Below are 17,196 nucleotides of genomic sequence, written 5' to 3'. Positions count from 1 at the left end.
GGATTTTGCTCTGAGGGGTTCTCAGTCACTCCTCTCCCTCACAGAGATGAGCTCCTCCAAGAAATCCCAGGAAGACTCCCCCAAAAGACAGAGGTGCACATCTATCACTAAAGCAAGCTCAGTCAATAACCTTTCCTCCTGTTCACACCGAAGGAACACCCTCCCCTCTGTTAGGGTGTTCCCTCCTCCACTTCACCTCCCTCCGTTAGTCAACCAATCAGACTCCCACCTCCAGTCCCACCTTCCAAAAGCAGGAGCATGCTGTACCTGCCTCACCCACCGGGCCCCTCAACCCTCCTCCTGTTTATCCAGGGCCTCTGTGAGACAAGGATTCCTCCCTCCGCTGCAGCTCGCCTCCTCCATCACCTCCCTAGTTAATCCTCCTGCTTCCTGCTGTAACAGCGGGAGGAGCCGGCAGTCGCTGCTGCGTCACTCGGTGCAGCTTGAGCAGTTATGAGGAGGAGGAGAAATCCTGTAAGCCTTTAGAGCACCTTCATCCCTGCTTCGTGTGTTTCTCTGATAGGAAGTTCAGGGATGAATGGTTGGCTGCTGTCAGGTTTTTCCCCCTTCATTGGTTCAAAGGTGTTGTAGTTGAGTCTTGCTCAAAACCTGTTTTTAAGTCAGCCCTACATTTTCCATCCTTTGATTACTTTACATAGACAGTTCTTGTAACTCTGATTTTGAAATGAAGTCAATACTTCAGGTGACATCTGAGTCATCAAGCACTTTAGTCCAAGTTGAGTCACAAGTCCTGAAAAGCAGGACTTAATCAGACTGGAGTCTAAGTCTAACTCAAGTACTACAACACTAGTTTATGCACTATAAACTTACTCACAATAGATCCACTTTAAAGAGGTTTTCCTTCTTTAATTTTGTAGTTGTATGACCTTACATTGAACATCATACATGTTTGTTGTACATTTATATGTGTCCCCTGCACATTGTTATTCTGAGTCATGAGTTGAATCAATTAAAGCCCATGTGGGGAGTTTTTCAAAAGGCTGTCAAATAACTTGAAATAAATACTGACGCCTCCTTACTGTATGACCTATAAAAGCAAACAAGATCATCAGCTCAAATACACAGTTGGTGCTTTTTAATGCCTGAAACTACCCGTGAACAGTTTGCCAGACCTGACAAGTGGCAGCACGCTGAAAAAAAAAACAGTCTTTCAGTACATTGTTCAACAGCGGCTATTCATAATGAGTGACACATTAGACTGTTAAAAGAGAGCAGGGTGAGATTTGTCAGAAAATACTACCTTGGTGTGAATAGACAAGATCAGCAAAGTGAGTTTGCTTGCCCACAAGAGGGCGCCAAAGTCTACACAAAACCAAAAGTTCCTTACAGCAGCTTTACAGGCCCACCGTTGTTTGGATTTAAATGTTAAAACTTGCCATGTGAGACCCCTGGTGATTTAATCAAGGGGTTGCAAGAAGTTTACTAGACTCTGTATTTTGTTGTGATGAGTTTCAGGATGCCAGCACTCGTCAGAAGAAGATAGTATTTTTGAAGTGGAGTTGAATTTCTCTCTGTAATGAAACGTATTTTTAAGAATCGGTACAACTGCAAACAAACTGTGGAATGGATGCTTTTGTGGAGGCAAAGAGTAGCAGTCTGAGTCCAGTGAAAGAAGTGTATGTTCATGGCAAAAGGAGTGAAGTCATTTTATTGTTTTTAATATGTATCTACAACAAGGGGGACACAGGCAAAAAACGACTGACACCTTGATGAAAATTGAAACAAAACAAAAAGATAAAATAAAATAAAAATTACATTTATTATCATGCAGTTTTCCCACCTTTTTTCCAATAAGCAACAATTTTTTGTCTAAAGAACTTTACAATATAAAGAAACATACGAAGAAGGAACCTCTTTTTTTTTTTTCTGTTTTTTTTTTTACTACACGAGACATTTAGGATCTGAAACTACCCTAACATGAGATACAAAGCAAACCCCCATGGACAGACTGCCTCATATTCAATACTGCTTTGTCCATCAAGAGGAAAAGTGAGGAAATGAACAGAAAAAAAAAATCTTTACTCCCCTCAAAAAGTTTCCTCTTTACCCTCCCCTGCCCCCTGAATGTTACAGTATTATACATCAGCACGATAGAAATACAGAAATGATCAACGTTGTGACGGCTGTACTTACAGGACATAAAGATAGAGAGATCGACTGCATTTTATACAAAGTTCAAAGTAAAGGGGAGGAAACGCCTGTTCCAGCACTCTCTACCTCTTTTTAGCACAAGAACAAATCTGTCCATTATTTTTTCTCTTACTTTCCCCAAAAACATTTCTCCCCGCCCCATTTTTAATAGATACAAAAATAATCCTTCATAGTAAAGTCTGTTCTCTGGTCCCTGGTGTGTCCAGATTGAGAGACAGAGTCCTGTGTGCCCTGCTTTCACTTTGTGTCGAGAGGGGGGGAGCTGAAATGTGTCGGAGGCAGAAGGAAGTTTACCTAAAAAAAAACTGGCCTCTTTCATTCTGTTCTGGCAAAAATCCCTGTCAAAAACAGTGAAAAATCAGCAACTTTGAGGCCTGTGTCGCCATCTTTGCTCAAAATTACCAAGAACAGACAGAGGAGGGGCGACTCCTGGGCAAGAATCTGATAGAATTTGTACAATTTTTCAAGGAAATGTGAGTGACAGTGAGTTAGCTAGAGGCGTTCAAGCACACTTCAGAATACCCCTTCCTCCCCTCATCCTCTCTGATGCAAAGTAAAGCCCCACCCTAGTTAGTCTGTGATGAGAAGAAATAGCAATTAAAGTCTATAGCAGCTCCAGTTTCGTTTCTCATCACTCATATCATTTCTGAGTAAAAGACACACCATCTCTGCACAATACACACAGTTGCCCCGAATCAGCATGTTTTTCTGATCAACTGTGTGTCGTGATTTGAAAATATCAAAACATGTCAATGATATCAAAATGCATTTTACAGTATTTACAAAAAATAAAATAAAAACCAAAAAGATGGAGGGTTGTACAAAAAAAAAAAAAGAATCTGAGAGAGGCGATGTGTGTGGTGTGTGAGAGGATGCTGGCCCGTCTGAAAGGTGAGAAAAGGAAAAGGACGGAGGGTGTTTTGTTTTCTTCAAGATGCGCAGAGAGGGAGGCTGTTTGTTGCAGTCAACAGAGCAACGACTCGCCAGAAGTCCTTCCTTCCTGGAGCGACAGGTGCACGTACGACGAGAAAGTCTGACTCATGAAAAAAAGAAAGGAGGAAATCCCCAGAAAGCACAGACATTACATCACAGTGTGTCGAGGACTTCTCGGTAACAAAGAGAATCCAAGTGTTTGTTAGAGTCAGCAGAGATGGTAACATCGGCTAACTACCTGTTTGGAGTGAAAGTTAAAGTAAGTTGGAGACGTTGAAGAAGCATGAGGTGGGGTTAAAACAGGGTCTAATTATGGGAGGAGGAGACACTGCGGTCTTGATCTGCATATTTACACACTTGCTACTAGTTCTGCAGTTCACGAAAAAAAACTGGGTTAACACTTAAAAAAAGTAACATGAGTCTGAGACCAATTAAAGTACATCAATAAATAGAGCTGTGCATTTCACTGCATGGAAGCTACTAAAAAAAAAACAGGAGCCCACCTCTTCTTCTGGTTGGATAAAAAGAGCAGGATGTGAAAATCTTTGATGGTTTTAAAAAAGTAAAAAGATAAAAGGCCGATCGAACAGTACCATGATGGGTGGCCTGCAGGGGGCAGTGTGCGCACATGGTGATTATTCTGTCTTGTGTGCACATAAGCTGTCTTCATATAATACAATGTGCCCTTAGAAACAACCACAAATTAGAACCTAATCTTAAAATGATCATAACGATTTCATTAATAACAATAATACAATAATACAAATAGCAATGATACAATACATACACAAAATAAAGGAGAAAAAATTAAAGTTCACTGATCCATACACAACACCTCTGTTAAAAATGTACACACAGAGAACAACATGGAGGGGTTAACAGGTCCACTTGTTGGACCCCTCACTGAATCCGACAGGAGAGCGGCACCGAAAAAAAGAAGAAAAAAAAAAGACGATACAGTTTGAAAATCCAGAGTGGTGATGGAGAAGCTCCAGGCAGCTGCTAAAGATCCAGCACTGTGGAGGGCTGTGTAATCAGTCTCCTCTCTACCTCTCTCTCTGTGTTTGTCCTCCATCCCTCGCTCATTGTCTAGAACCTGACAGGAAGCCAGGGAGGCCGGGGCCGGAGTCAGAGAGGAGGCCCTTCCTGTTGCCTCTGTGACTGCTTCCTGTTCAGGAGCGGCGGGCATCTTGCACGCTCCGGAGGACCCGTCTTAATTAGAGTCCCAGCATGCTCAAGGGCCGTCCCAGAAGGCTGCGCATGGGCCGTGGAGTCCCGAGTGAGAAGGAGGGAAACGGGAGAAGGGGGGCAGGGGGGAAGGTTGGAGAGCGGATCCCATTTGGAGGATTTGGAGGCAGAAGGTGTGTGTGTGTTTTGTGTGTGTGAGAGGAGGGGGAGGCGGTCCAATCCAAGGTGAAGTAAGGATTGAGTTGAAGAAGAAAAAAACAGGTGCAGGGGTTCCAAAATAGAAGAGGGGGAATAAACAAAGTACAAAAAAAAGAGGAAAAAATAAAATCACACACATCAGCGTCATGTTGGGTGAATACTGAAAAGAGAGAGAGGGAAGGGGAGGGAGGGCACAGATGAGTGGATATGTCAACTGACAACATTTAAACACAAGAGGGCGCTCACACCCTGCCCGGCAGAGCTACAGGAGGCACAGACGGGGTACTCGCAGAGGATTTAATACACCCAACTCAAGAATTCAGAGCATCAGAGATTAAAGCCAGAGTCCAAGACGTGTTTAAACCCCAAATTTAAATTCTAAGTTCTGTGAGGAGATTTAAGTCCATATCCAGAGACAGAAGTTTCTATCAAGAGTGAGAAAAGTACGGGAGCCATGAGAGGACATTCATCCATATATTTTATTTACTTTGTTCCCTGTGATCAGTTATTTCTGGTATTTTCAGAAGATCTTGACTTATTTTGCTTGTCAGCTTAAGACAACAAAGCTTGTTTTCTTGAAGTAACGGTTAATTTGGCGATCTAGGAAAAAAGAACAGGCTGCTCACTGTGATTGGCCAGATTACTGGCCGCACCAATGAGCGAAGTTAAGCTGGTTTCCAGGTTTGATTTGTGCTTTGGGTTAGTCCGGATTACATGACGTGTAGTTCCTGTGAGGAGTTTTTAATTTGTTACGAAACAGACTCACACTCAAGTGTTTTTATGACCTTAAGAAGCAAACAAGAGGATAGAAGAACAGTGGCAACTTTTTATAGTTATTCTTAATGCCTGAAACAACTGACTAACATGGTCGAGGCAGATGTGTGTCTCACATGAGTCTGGTTCTGCTCGAGGTTTCTGCCTGTTAATTTAAGTTTTTCCTTGCCTTTTCCTTCCTTTCCCTGCCGCTTGTGGGACTGGATCTTATCCTGTCTTGTGGTTGGGTCTTTGTTAATAATATAACAGAGAACAGTCTAGACTGCTGTGTTTGTAAAAGGCCTGAGATAACATTTGTTGTGATTTGGAGCTATATAAATAAAGATTGATTGATTGACTGTAGGTGTCAGACCAAGTGATTGAATGCTTACCCTAATTCGTGGTCTTCTGCAAAGACTCTTAATGACTGATACATTTGACAAATAAAGGAGATCAGAATGAGATTTTTTTTAAGTAACAGTCATCTACACATGCGCAGGACAAGATCAGTAAAAACGCTGGAGAAAAACTGAAACTTCCTCGCAGGAACTTTAAGATAATATCGCAAGAAACGCTGAAACTAACTTATTACAGCATGCCGACTCTGGGCTTCTGTAGAAAGCTTTTATTTTTTTTTTAATCTGGGTTTTTTGGACTTCACTATATTTCCAGCCTGTGCCCTCATATGGCTCTCCGGGTCAAGAATAAGAAACCATCACAGTTTACAAGGTACAAGAACGAGAACCCTGCTCTCATCTCCGTCATGTTTGATTACCAACTTGACTTAAGTCACTTTAGCTTTCCTCCCTTTTCTTTACTTTCCAGCCAAATAACTTTACATTTCAAACTAAGTAGTCCTGATCTATGAAAATAAACGGAAGTCCATCATTCACTGATACAGAGGGTAAACAATGAACTAAGTGATTAGTAAGCGGCCTGAATGCAAGCAGAACATCACACAAGTGCAATGCATGTGGGAAGCTAATAAATGACAGCTCAGGTTCATTTTAGTGTCCGAACATTTGGCTAGTTTAGGTTAGCAAAGCAGGAACTGAATCCATGTTACATGATATGTGACCTAAATTCTGGCCAACCCTTCATCTAATACCATGATAATAAAATAAAAGGCTGATGCACAAATTGATGAGATTATCAACCCTCTGCTTGCATTGATCCACTGGTTTATGTAAGGACGTTAAGGATAACTGTTAAGGGTCGTGAGATGTCAACCACTCGCTCTACTCACACTTTCGCTTTGGAATGGGTTCAAGAAGTTGCCGCCCATTTCTCCGTCATCTCTCGGCGTTCCAGGAGGGTTGTTCATGCCCCCCATGTTATTTGGGGAGCTCTGGAGGAACACAAGGGAAAAAGAAACTGATGAGTAGGGTTCTGATTAACAGTAACTTTGCTGAGGTGGAATAAAATAAGTGTATAAAGTGTTCTCTTTTAAAGGAACACTCAGCAAATTTGATTATTGCTCACCTTTGGCAACCCGTCCATATCCCCAGACCCTGAGGAGGAGGTGAAGAGAGAGAAGTTAGTTTTTCAAGCTGATCTTGATCCAAAGATAGAAAAGCACTGTTTTAGTACAGCAGTGTGAATCCAGGCTTTCCTTAAACCCACCTAATGATCCGTTCATGTGGTGTGGCTCCATGGCTCCCATAGCTCCCATGGCCCGTCAGGCCCTGGTCCCATAGGGAACTGACAAATAAAAGAAAAAAAAAACATTTCTTACATCACATTTATCACATTCTTCTTCACGTTGACTCCAGCTTGGGGTGACGTGGAGATTATATCATCTATTCCTCCTGGTTGAGTCCCTCTCTGTTTTTGCTGAGCTCAGCGTGGTGGCTACAGAGCCTGTCTGAGCTGGATTCATTTTTGTGTGCAGGGTTGTGCAACTGTAATTATAACTGCGTCCACAGTTTTAGCCAATAATCACTGTGCAGTCTGAACTTGTTACAAGCATGGAAAGTTTAACCTTTCCAGAAACATTGCCTCTTTTTTAAGAAATTACAACTTGAACTTGAATTATGTACGAGACTCACGTTGGGTCTGTTGCCTCCTGGTCCGATGGGGTTCATCATTGTGTAAATGTTTCACTGGAGTTAGTCGACATCTAAAGACAAAAAGAAAAACTTTAGTGAAATCACATTAGAGAGAGTCACTGATGAGACATGTATTAATGAAAGAAGTGAGAATGAAAACATTCTAAAAATAAAGTTTGGTTGATGTGGAGACACATTCATGCTTGTTTAGTGAGGGAAGATGGGACTGTTTCTAACAAGTGTTTAGTGCCGGGGACATAGATAGGTGACGCACCACCTGGGCTGGGCATGATGGGAGTTCCTGGTGGACCTCCTCCGCCTGGAGGACCCTGAGGAACAAAAGATAGAAAGAGGTTACAAATGACACACAAAAGAGAGCAAAAAGATTAGAATAAAAGTGTTTGCACTACATCTGATTGATTTGAACTCACCACATAGTTTCCTGGAGATGAGGAGGAGTAGGCTATCTGCAGGGAGGAAGAGAGGAGAGGTGATCTGATTAGAGAGAGAATTGAATAGATACAGGACGGACTAAACTAGGGATACACTTAACAAAAGAAGTAGATGGTTTATAAACGCTCAGACTGCAGGATGGAGATGTCACAGGAAGTTTTGAGGTAAGACAATCCCTTCAATGTCCTGACAATTATCTTAATATTGTGTAAAACTCCTCAAGTTACAGTAAAGTGAGCAGCACTGAACCTCTGAGCTGAGCATCATGACAACAATGTTTTATTCTTTTATTTTAAAAGCTATATTCTTGGGTATTTTCCCCTTTAATAGATAGGACAGCTGAAGGAAGACAGGAAATGTGGGGGGGAGTAGAGAGTTGGGGAAGACATTCAGCAAATGGTCAAGGCCGGGAGTCGAACCTGCACCCGCTGCAAAGAGGACTATAGCCTCTGTGTATGGTGTACGCACTTAAACCGTTAGGCCAATGGCGCCCCAGATGAGCACAATGTTTGTAATTTGCTGAGCTGCTTAGTTTTTCCATAACTTACAATATATGTTCATGTTTAAAAAGTGGGGGTTTGTGACTCACAGAGTTAGCGTTAGGTCCTGGCCAAGGCCCTCTTCCTCCAGGACCCCTGAGACAAAGACAAAGGAAAACGGAGAGATTAAAATGATGTCAAAGTAAGAAAAATATGAACAGATGAACAGTCTTTGCATTTCAAAAGAGGTATGTGATGTGTCTGATATGTTTCCTTACATGTTCATTCCTGGCATGGGGCCACCCATTGAGTTAGGAGGAGGCCTCATACCTCCGTAATTCTGTCAGACAAATTGTGAGAAAAACACGGTTAGAGGAGCGTACAAGAAGTTGTGATTTATCTCCTACAATATTTATGCTTTTCTTTATTACTGTGTCGCCAGTTTTGAACCTATCCAGGCCTCCTGTATCACATTTCCAAGATTCACACTTCACACAGCAAATCAAAAGACAGCACATCGTATTCATGTAAACCTTCTGATACTGCACTCTCCTCTTATCACAACCTTCTTCTTGACATTAAAAAATAAACAGCTGTTCAGTATGTTGGATGGTTGTACCTGTGGACCCATGGCCATCCCTCGAGGGGGGTTCATCCTCATCGTCCACCCATGTTAGGATGTCCTGCAAGAACAGACGGCAGGGTCACACTCAGACTGTGATCCACCACACTCAACACACTCGTGTGCATGTAAATCCACATATCGCTGCTCCCCTTTAAATCAGGAGTTAAGACATGCTGCAGACAATGCTTTGTGCTAATCTCATTACTTCTAACCCTCCGGCCCCCCTGAGATTGTAATCTGCAGTTAAAACCCCCTGGACCCCTTTTAGAGTCCGACACACCAAGTATCCAAATACATGACTATTAACACAAAAAGTTTCAGGTTAGTTTTAAACCTGAAACTCATTTATCTTTCATCCTAGAGACATTCACTTAATATTTGTCAGCTCTACATATTGTCAGCTCTTTATTCTGCAGCTGGAGGGTTTGTAGCTTTTATCTCTTATAATTGTAAACCGAACCCCTCGGGTATTTTATAAATTTTGTTCAAACTTAAGCTTTAAAGGCGACCTCTCGGGCTCAGGGAACATAATCCTATTCAAAGTTTCGGTGGGATTCGCTGTGTTTAATTTAATCCTTTTAAAGGCATTGCTATGAAACACAAGAGTGATATTTTTACAATAAGATATGTTTATAAAAGCAGAAGCATGATGAGACTGATGATGAAGCTACGGAAAGTGGCAAAGCAACAACTCCTAATGACATCATTAATTTAACATTAAACACAGCTCAGACCTGGACAGGTAACAGAGTATGGATGGTTTGATCACCAGTGGAAGTGTTTGATTCAAGGGACTACATCAGAAAGTCTGAGGTGTGGAAATGCACTGTGGATTTTCCAACAATTTTCAGTGTGTGAATCAAATTTAGATTTGATACCTTCTATGTTTTTTTAATTTCCTTTTGAAGAAAAACTGAAATCAGTGCTTTTTAACCCTCATAAGATCTACTGACACCCTGTTTTTAAAGACTTAAAGAGTAATCAGTTAGTTGAAAACTTGCTCCAAACTATGAATAACAACTGTAGGGGTGTCACAGTGTCTGTCAAATAAATGTAATGCTCTATTGCAGGGGTTCCCAAAGTGTGGGTCAGGACCCACTGAGGGGTCACGAGACACCAATCGAGGGTCGTGAGATGTCTTCCAGATTTTTTTTTTTTGAGAAATCTAAATTTGCTTATTTTACCCATTAATATAAAAATACAGACACAAAATGTTAGTTACATTTGATAATTAAAACCTGCAAATAAGTACATTTCATTAGTTTTCTGCCTTTCTTTGTTGCCAGATGACTCCTAAAGTTAGGGTTAGGGTTAGATAACAGTTAATTATGTAGATCACAAGTCTTTGGCACCTATATTTTGGGGGTTGTTGGCTGAAAAGTTTGGGAACCCCTGCTCTATTGAATAAAATGATGTGCATACCTTGTGGTCTTGTCGGGTCTAAACTGTTTGGCAGGAGAGGCTGAGATCCAGGGATTCCCCCCGGAGGCTGAGAGAGGAAACCAGACATGAAAACAGATTAAAATACTGACTTACTTTTGGCAACACAGATCCTCTGACATGTCAGAAGTCAATAAAGAAAAGTGAAGATGAAGAAAAAAGAGAGCTTCAGTACCTGATTTGGCATTCGCAGTGCGGGGCGCGGTCCACCTGGATACCGTGGCGACATGAATGGCTGAGGAGAGGGGAGGAGAAAAGGGGGTTGAGGGCAGAAAATGTGGGGAGAAAAAGGGGACACAGAGAGAAAGAAAAACATTTTCATTATTGATACCACCCAGAGCACTCAAACAGGGGCAGCACTGAGGACACACAGATGATGGACACAGCGCGGTTAGAGAATGGAGGATGACACAAGATGTCACAAAGAAATCATCGACACATCTGACTGAAACAAAAAAATAAAACACTCAAGCCAGAGTTTGTGTTTGACTGATTTCACAAAGCCTGCTGAAGCACACGCTCAGAGCATGGATTTGTGTGTCTGTGCTCCCTGCCTGCTCTAACTGTGGTGTAAGCTGATTCGGCCTGTGGTCTGCCTGGCGTAGATAGAGACACCTCAGGCCAACAACAATGTCCAAAACCTTAGAGGAAGCATGTCCACACTCTCTCACACAGCAGACAGAAACCAGAAACCACATGAATGAGAGCCGGGCCGCCGCAGCTAACGGGCAGAGGCTTCTCCTCTGATGTGTCATGTGTGGCTACTGTTCAGGAGAAGTGATGTAACACACGCCGAGACAGAGAATGGACAGATAAATGAACACTCTCTTAACTAACAGGCCTTCTATGTGTGTAAAGAAGGTATATCATGTGTGATGTGTCCATAGTGCCTGTCCCCTGGTTTATTTATAAAGCTCAAAAAGAAGTAAGCAGGCAGAGCGAGGGAAGTGTGCTCGTTCGTGTATGTGTGTTAAAAGAGTGGAGGAGCAGATAAGTGTGCAACCCCCCACAAGCTGCTCCGGGGGCGGGGCGAGGAGTGAATAATTCATCGCACACAGGGACAGCCGGGGAGGAGCGGGGCCCTGCTGCCTCTGGACGCTTGGCTTTCTTTTGAAAAAAAAAGAAGGAGCTAGCAACCGTAGGGGTCTACGAGGAGTTAGGCAGAGCAGAGCAGGAGCTAACTGAGCTCGAGGGAAGGAGGTGAAGGAAAGGAGGCGGTGTGCGAGTAGTGAATGGAAAGAAAGGAGAGACTGTGTGCGGGCGAGGGGGAGGTGTGGGGTGGGGGAATGAAAGAGAGAGGGGTGTTTGAGAGAAAGTGTTTGCGTCTTACCTGGCCATGGGGTCCCATCATGGGGTTGCTGGGGTTGTGTGGGGGGGGCTGTGCGTGGGGGGACTGCTGAGAGCCGGGTGGACCCTTTAAGAAAGAAGAGCGATATCAGAGAGGGGAGGGGCCAAAAGAGGGGAAGGGGGAGTTTACACCTGGAGGAGTTACCCGATCAAAATCATGAGAGGAAGGGGGACAGGAGTGGGAGCTTGAGGGGGACTTAAGGTTGAGGGTGAAGAGAAGCAGGGAGATGGATAAAGCTGGGGACTTCTTTCAAATCTGCAGTTTAATAATGAACTTGTTTAGAAAAGCACAGGATTCAAAGCCAAAGCACAACAGGAAAACAGACTCGATTTGCTTTTGAGCCCAAACAAGCTCATTAAAATCAGTGTAAGCATAGATATCACGCAGGATGGCTTTGACATGTGTGGCCGGAGTAAAAGACATGATCTTCAGGCCCCGTCAGTTGAAGGACTATGTGTAGTTTCCTCTCAACCACATTGGGGCAGTGTTGCCAAAGGATCACTGCAACAGGCAAAGCAGAAGCAGCAGCAGAAGCAGCAGCAGCAGCAGGACAGGCACTAGTGACGACTGGAAAGCTCAGTGATTAAAAAAAACGAGTCATAGATTGGAGGTTTGCCTGCTTATTGTGAGCTTCTTTGACTGTGTAATGTAATGTATGCAAGCAACCCCCGACCCTCTCAGCTCACTGCTGTGTTATTGCTGACATTTCACCCCAGGACAAGAGGTGAACGACCCCTAATAAATAACTCTGCAACAGTTTCTCTTTCCATGTGTCCTCCCTCACTGTCAGGACTTGCCTCAGTGGGTTTCACTGTAACATCCAGTTAGCCAGAGCAAGTGTGTTTTCAAGTTTGAGACTCAATACATGGAAGACACGAATGCTGTGAAATATAAGTGGGTACCAAATGTCTAGAAGTTACATTTAAGTGTTAAAAATTCACAAACTGGCAGACACATTTGGCTTTGGTTACAACTAATGATCATTTACTTGATTCATCAATTAAAAAGAACATTTGCGCCAATAATTTTATCTCCTGATACCCGTGCTCAGGCTGCTTGTTGCATCTATTGTTAGACAGACTCTTTCCTAAAATTTAAAAGCTGTACACAAAACTGTGAAGAACTCATTAGACTGCTGTGTTGATGAAAACACAAGACAAAGGAAAATAAAAACAAAGATTTTGTTCAATGTAACAGCACTGAAATTATTGATTTAAAATATTTCACCACTAAGTCCAAAGTTTTTGTGACTGACAGCTGATCAAATAGGGTTGCTTTTGGTACTGCAGATTTTTCTGTTTGTAGCTGAAACAATGAGGAAATAACTTGTTAAGTAGTATTAAGTTTACACCTAACTTTATTACTAAACCCCGAGCTGTGTTAAATACTTCACGTGTCTACAATCAACGAATCAGGGAGATCGTGGTATCTGTTGTCATCAGTTGCAGTTCTATGTTCTTACACAGGCGCAAATTGTCGTTGTTTATAATGCACAGAGAAAGCCCTCTGATGGACCAGAGACCACGGGCTAAACAAACAACAGCATTATTAAGCTACGCACGCAGGGTATGAAAATACTGGGCTTTAATTTCAAAAGTTCTCCTGAGAGTTCTTTGTGGATCCGCTCAATAGTGAGCAGTGGACTCTTGTGTCTCTTAGCGTCAGATTACACACACAATGCATTGCAAAGATGGTAAACTCAAAGACAGAGACTTATGGCTGATTTATACTTCTGCGTTGACCCTACGCAGCAGGGGCTGACGCTGTTCTGAGAACTACATACTTGTGCGTGGATGTGTCCGTGTCGCGCAACAATACTCTGCAGAAACGCTTGAGGGCAGTGCGGTCTCTCCGATAGTCAGTATGCCGCCGAGCGGACCAATCACAGGGCTTGTGGTCTGTGTCGATTCGACTCATAATTACATTTTGGAGGAGGTGCTCGTCTGCTACATGCATAGGCCTCTTCGTAGGTATGGGAGCTACACGTACTTCTGGCGTAGAGGAATCAGGCTTTACTCCGTTTTAAAAATAATCGCACACTGAAATGTGACTAGCTTATCATTTGAGAGAAATTCAAGTTTATATAATTTTAAATTTGGTAAAGCCTGTTTAAGGGCTTACTTCTGCCAGACATGATTAATCTACTTAAGCAGATCTAGCTTGTATGGGCACTATGCACCTGCTCACCATACATCAAATATTCTGTTTTTCATCTATTAGCATTTGTTATTTGGTTCTAGTAGAAATGTTAAACATCTCTCTGTTTTATCATGAGAATTTGCAGCTTTAAAAAACATTACCTCCAGCTCTGTGAGACATGTAAGTTGCAAGGTTTTTCTCCCCTGATATTTGACCAAAAAAAAGCAGAGGAAAATTAAAAATGGTAATTGTTGCTGCTTTTTTCCCCCCTCCACTCAATATTTGGTCAGATAGCTCTTGATTTCAATACAAATTATGTTGATTTCTGCTCAATTTATTCAGCAGAAGTTCTTTTACAGCTGATTGTGTCAGAATTATTTACAATTACAGTCTGCTGTCTCTTACTTGAAGAAAAGAATAATTATGCAAAGTAAAGTATCATTAAAGGTAAGGTACTGATTAGGTTTCAGATTTGAAACAGAGTCTAATAATAGGAGCAGTGCTGAAAACCTCTTCAGGATGACTATGAGCATATCTGCAGCAAACAACCAAAGCTCTCTCTTACAGTAAGGTCCCTTGAACACAACACGCTCACACACAAACACACACATGCACACACACACAAACCTTCGCCCAATCTCACTCCCCCACCAATGTTATAAATAGCACTTCCATGCATCTCTCCTCACCCTCTCTCTCCCCCCCACCCCTCCACCAGCTTATTCACAGTTGTACTCTCACAAATCCCCCCCCCCCTGCACATTGCCTCATTCTCAGCAAGCAAACAATGGAGTGGTAGATCGCCACAGAAACAAACACTGGGCCCCAATCCTGGTGGCACTGATCTTTCACATTTCCCTCTCCTCCTCCTCTTCTTCTTCTTCTCATCCCTTTTCATCGCTCTCTATCCTTCCTTCTTTCCATCCTTCGACTTGCTTTTTCTCTCCTGCTCTTCTTCATCACCTTATCGTGCCTCCTGCCAAATGCCAGTGCTGTCCATCACACCACTGCCTCACTGAAGATGTGTGTGCGTGTGTGTGTGTGTGTGTGTGTGTGTGTGTGGTGTGTGTGTGTGTGTGTGTGTGTGTGTGTGTGTGAGTGTGTGTGTGTGTGTGAGTGTGTGTGAGTGTGTGTGTGTGTGTGTGTGTGTGCCATTCTCCTCACTCTCCAGACAGCCATCTCCCACACTAAAACCTTTCCCTTCACAGAACCGAGATGGGTCAGAGACAGAGACAGAGATGGAGGAGTGGAGGGAGGATGAAAACAGGGGGACGGCTGAATCGTGCATCGGACCCACGGCAGCCCGGCGAGGGCGAGCCGCACATGAATGAACGACGTGAGCATCACAGGCTCTGGTGGGTGTAAATATCAAGAGCGGAATAAATAATGTTTAAAGAAATGTGGGTAGACAGGAAAAACAAGTGGGAGAGTTGGAATCATGGTGACATCTGACCAAACTTAGATTAATTATCAGGAACTCAAGAAGTTTTCACAATGTGGTTTTAAATCAGCCGATAGAACTGATAACGAACATTTTATGATACAGCTATGTCTGACTAACTTCATCAATGCTTTTAAAGCTGAACAATCAACTTTGTTTACAGACATTACATAACAGTTTTAACATTAATCTGACAACGTACTGCAGTCTGTTTTCAGAGTGATAAACATTTTTAACGAAGCTCTAAAACTATTAGTGAAAAAGTTGTGATTAAAAAAGTTCAATTATAACAAACTACTAAAACAATGTTCTGTTTAATAGCAGTTTTCCCATACAAGGAAAACCCTTTAACTGGTGGCACTAACAATAAAAAAATAAGTATTAAGCTTAAACATTTCTATTACAACTTCATCATGTTCTACCAATCAAATTCAAAGATTGTACAAATATTTCCTTCAAATCTGGATGTTTGATTTTGGGGTGTAAGTAATGAATGAATGGAGGAAGTAATGGATGGACAAGGTGATGGAGAGATGAAGGCTCCAACTTGACGGTGACAGAGAGGGGTTCATTCTTACCTGGAAGAAGCCTGGGGGCATGGGACCACCTGGCATGGCGTCGTTGGGGGGCATGTTGCCCATCACAGGGCTGGGCGCCGCTGCTGCGCTCTGAAAACACACAAACAGGATGATCAGAACATGATGGTTTGAACACAAGTGTCAGCAAGTGTGTGTGTGAGTGGGAAATATGTGTGTACGTGATGCACTGCCTGACAAATTACTACAGGGGGCAGTGTCTGCATCTGCAATCACAGCACAGTCCTGCCCCCCCCACTCCTCTTCCTCATCGGAAGCTTAATTCAGAAAAGTGTCTTCATAACAGCCTTCTGGGTTTTCACTTATTTCTGGCGTGCAGATGGAAGCAGGGGGTGCAGGAGGTAAATTGTGATTTGTTGTGAATTTCAAGGAGAAGTAGTTCATAATTATATTTTCTAGAGAGTCTGATCTCTGGAGAAACCTCTTTATAGATAGAAGAAAAGCTTTACTGACGCATTTTGACCTGTTGTTTTAAATCCAAGGCTCATTCATTGACAAGGTCTTCCATGGATGATGTCATTATAGGTATTATTATTTTAGTTCATCCCTTAAAAAAACAAAACACAGTTATACTTAATCATGGGGTGATCCAAGGAACAACTCTGAAATCTTTGGTTATATGTAAACCTTGTATCCACAATGGTGTATTTACACGTACTACTAAATTTAGAGTATGTGAGGCCACAATCATAGACTATAAATAATGGACGTAGTATCCGTGACGTCACCCATCTGTTCCTGAGCGCCGTTTTGAAGCCAATTGTCGGTGGCAGCCATATTGGAAATGCGGAACTCAACTTGGCAGAGTGTGATGTAAAGAGGCAGAGTTTGAGCCTCCTAGCAAACAGCTATATGTTCCCGTCCGGGAGACAAGTCAGTCATGTCCTTATTTGGGCAAAAACTTGTACTCTTAATATCTTCTGAGCCGTTGCGTTAGAAAAAAATTCACCCCCCCGTACAGTGTGTGCCGATAGAGAAATTAGCTACGTAGAGCCAAGCCGTTTTTTGAACCAGGCTGTAAACATGTTTATTAATGCTGCAAAGATCGTCTTTTTTGAATTGGTGTCTATGTGGTTTCCGGTGTTTCTGCAGCCAGCCTCAAGTGGATTCTCGATGAATTGCAGTTTATAACACTTCCACATGGGCTTCATAGTTTGAGACCGGAGGTTTTCGCTTGGCCACAATGCAAAAGAATAGAGGGTGAGTTTCTGTTCATTAATAACATCTACACATTTTTTAACTGGCAAAGTCAAATGTTCATACTATCTAAATATATGCTTCTATGCTAAACTACTATAAGCCTATACATTTATCCAACATTTCCTCAGCTGAAGAAAAGTCAGTCACTTCTACAGTGAGCATTTTGTTTGGCTCTGTCCTGAC

The 17,196-nt window shown here is 42.5% G+C and overlaps 1 protein-coding gene across 1 annotated transcript in view; it reads right to left on the bottom strand.

The window, feature by feature from the left end:
• Positions 1 to 1,642: 1,642 nt before the first annotated feature.
• zgc:110158 (uncharacterized protein LOC553590 homolog) overlaps positions 1,643 to 17,196 on the bottom strand; it is a 48,913-nt gene continuing 33,359 nt past the window's right edge. The window contains 16 exon segments of the mRNA XM_034674887.1: positions 1,643 to 4,651; positions 6,491 to 6,592; positions 6,727 to 6,755; positions 6,868 to 6,915; positions 6,918 to 6,945; positions 7,293 to 7,363; positions 7,567 to 7,621; positions 7,724 to 7,759; positions 8,335 to 8,380; positions 8,503 to 8,564; positions 8,844 to 8,887; positions 8,890 to 8,907; positions 10,272 to 10,338; positions 10,465 to 10,524; positions 11,620 to 11,703; positions 15,796 to 15,885. Coding sequence (XP_034530778.1) covers positions 4,340 to 4,651; positions 6,491 to 6,592; positions 6,727 to 6,755; positions 6,868 to 6,915; positions 6,918 to 6,945; positions 7,293 to 7,363; positions 7,567 to 7,621; positions 7,724 to 7,759; positions 8,335 to 8,380; positions 8,503 to 8,564; positions 8,844 to 8,887; positions 8,890 to 8,907; positions 10,272 to 10,338; positions 10,465 to 10,524; positions 11,620 to 11,703; positions 15,796 to 15,885 — 1,152 coding nt within the window. The 3' untranslated portion in view covers positions 1,643 to 4,339.

This window comes from Notolabrus celidotus, chromosome 22 (genome assembly GCF_009762535.1).
Source record: "Notolabrus celidotus isolate fNotCel1 chromosome 22, fNotCel1.pri, whole genome shotgun sequence".
NCBI lineage: Eukaryota > Metazoa > Chordata > Actinopteri > Labriformes > Labridae > Notolabrus > Notolabrus celidotus.
Note: the sequence above shows the minus strand (reverse complement) of the source record. Positions and strands in the feature narration are given on the sequence as shown.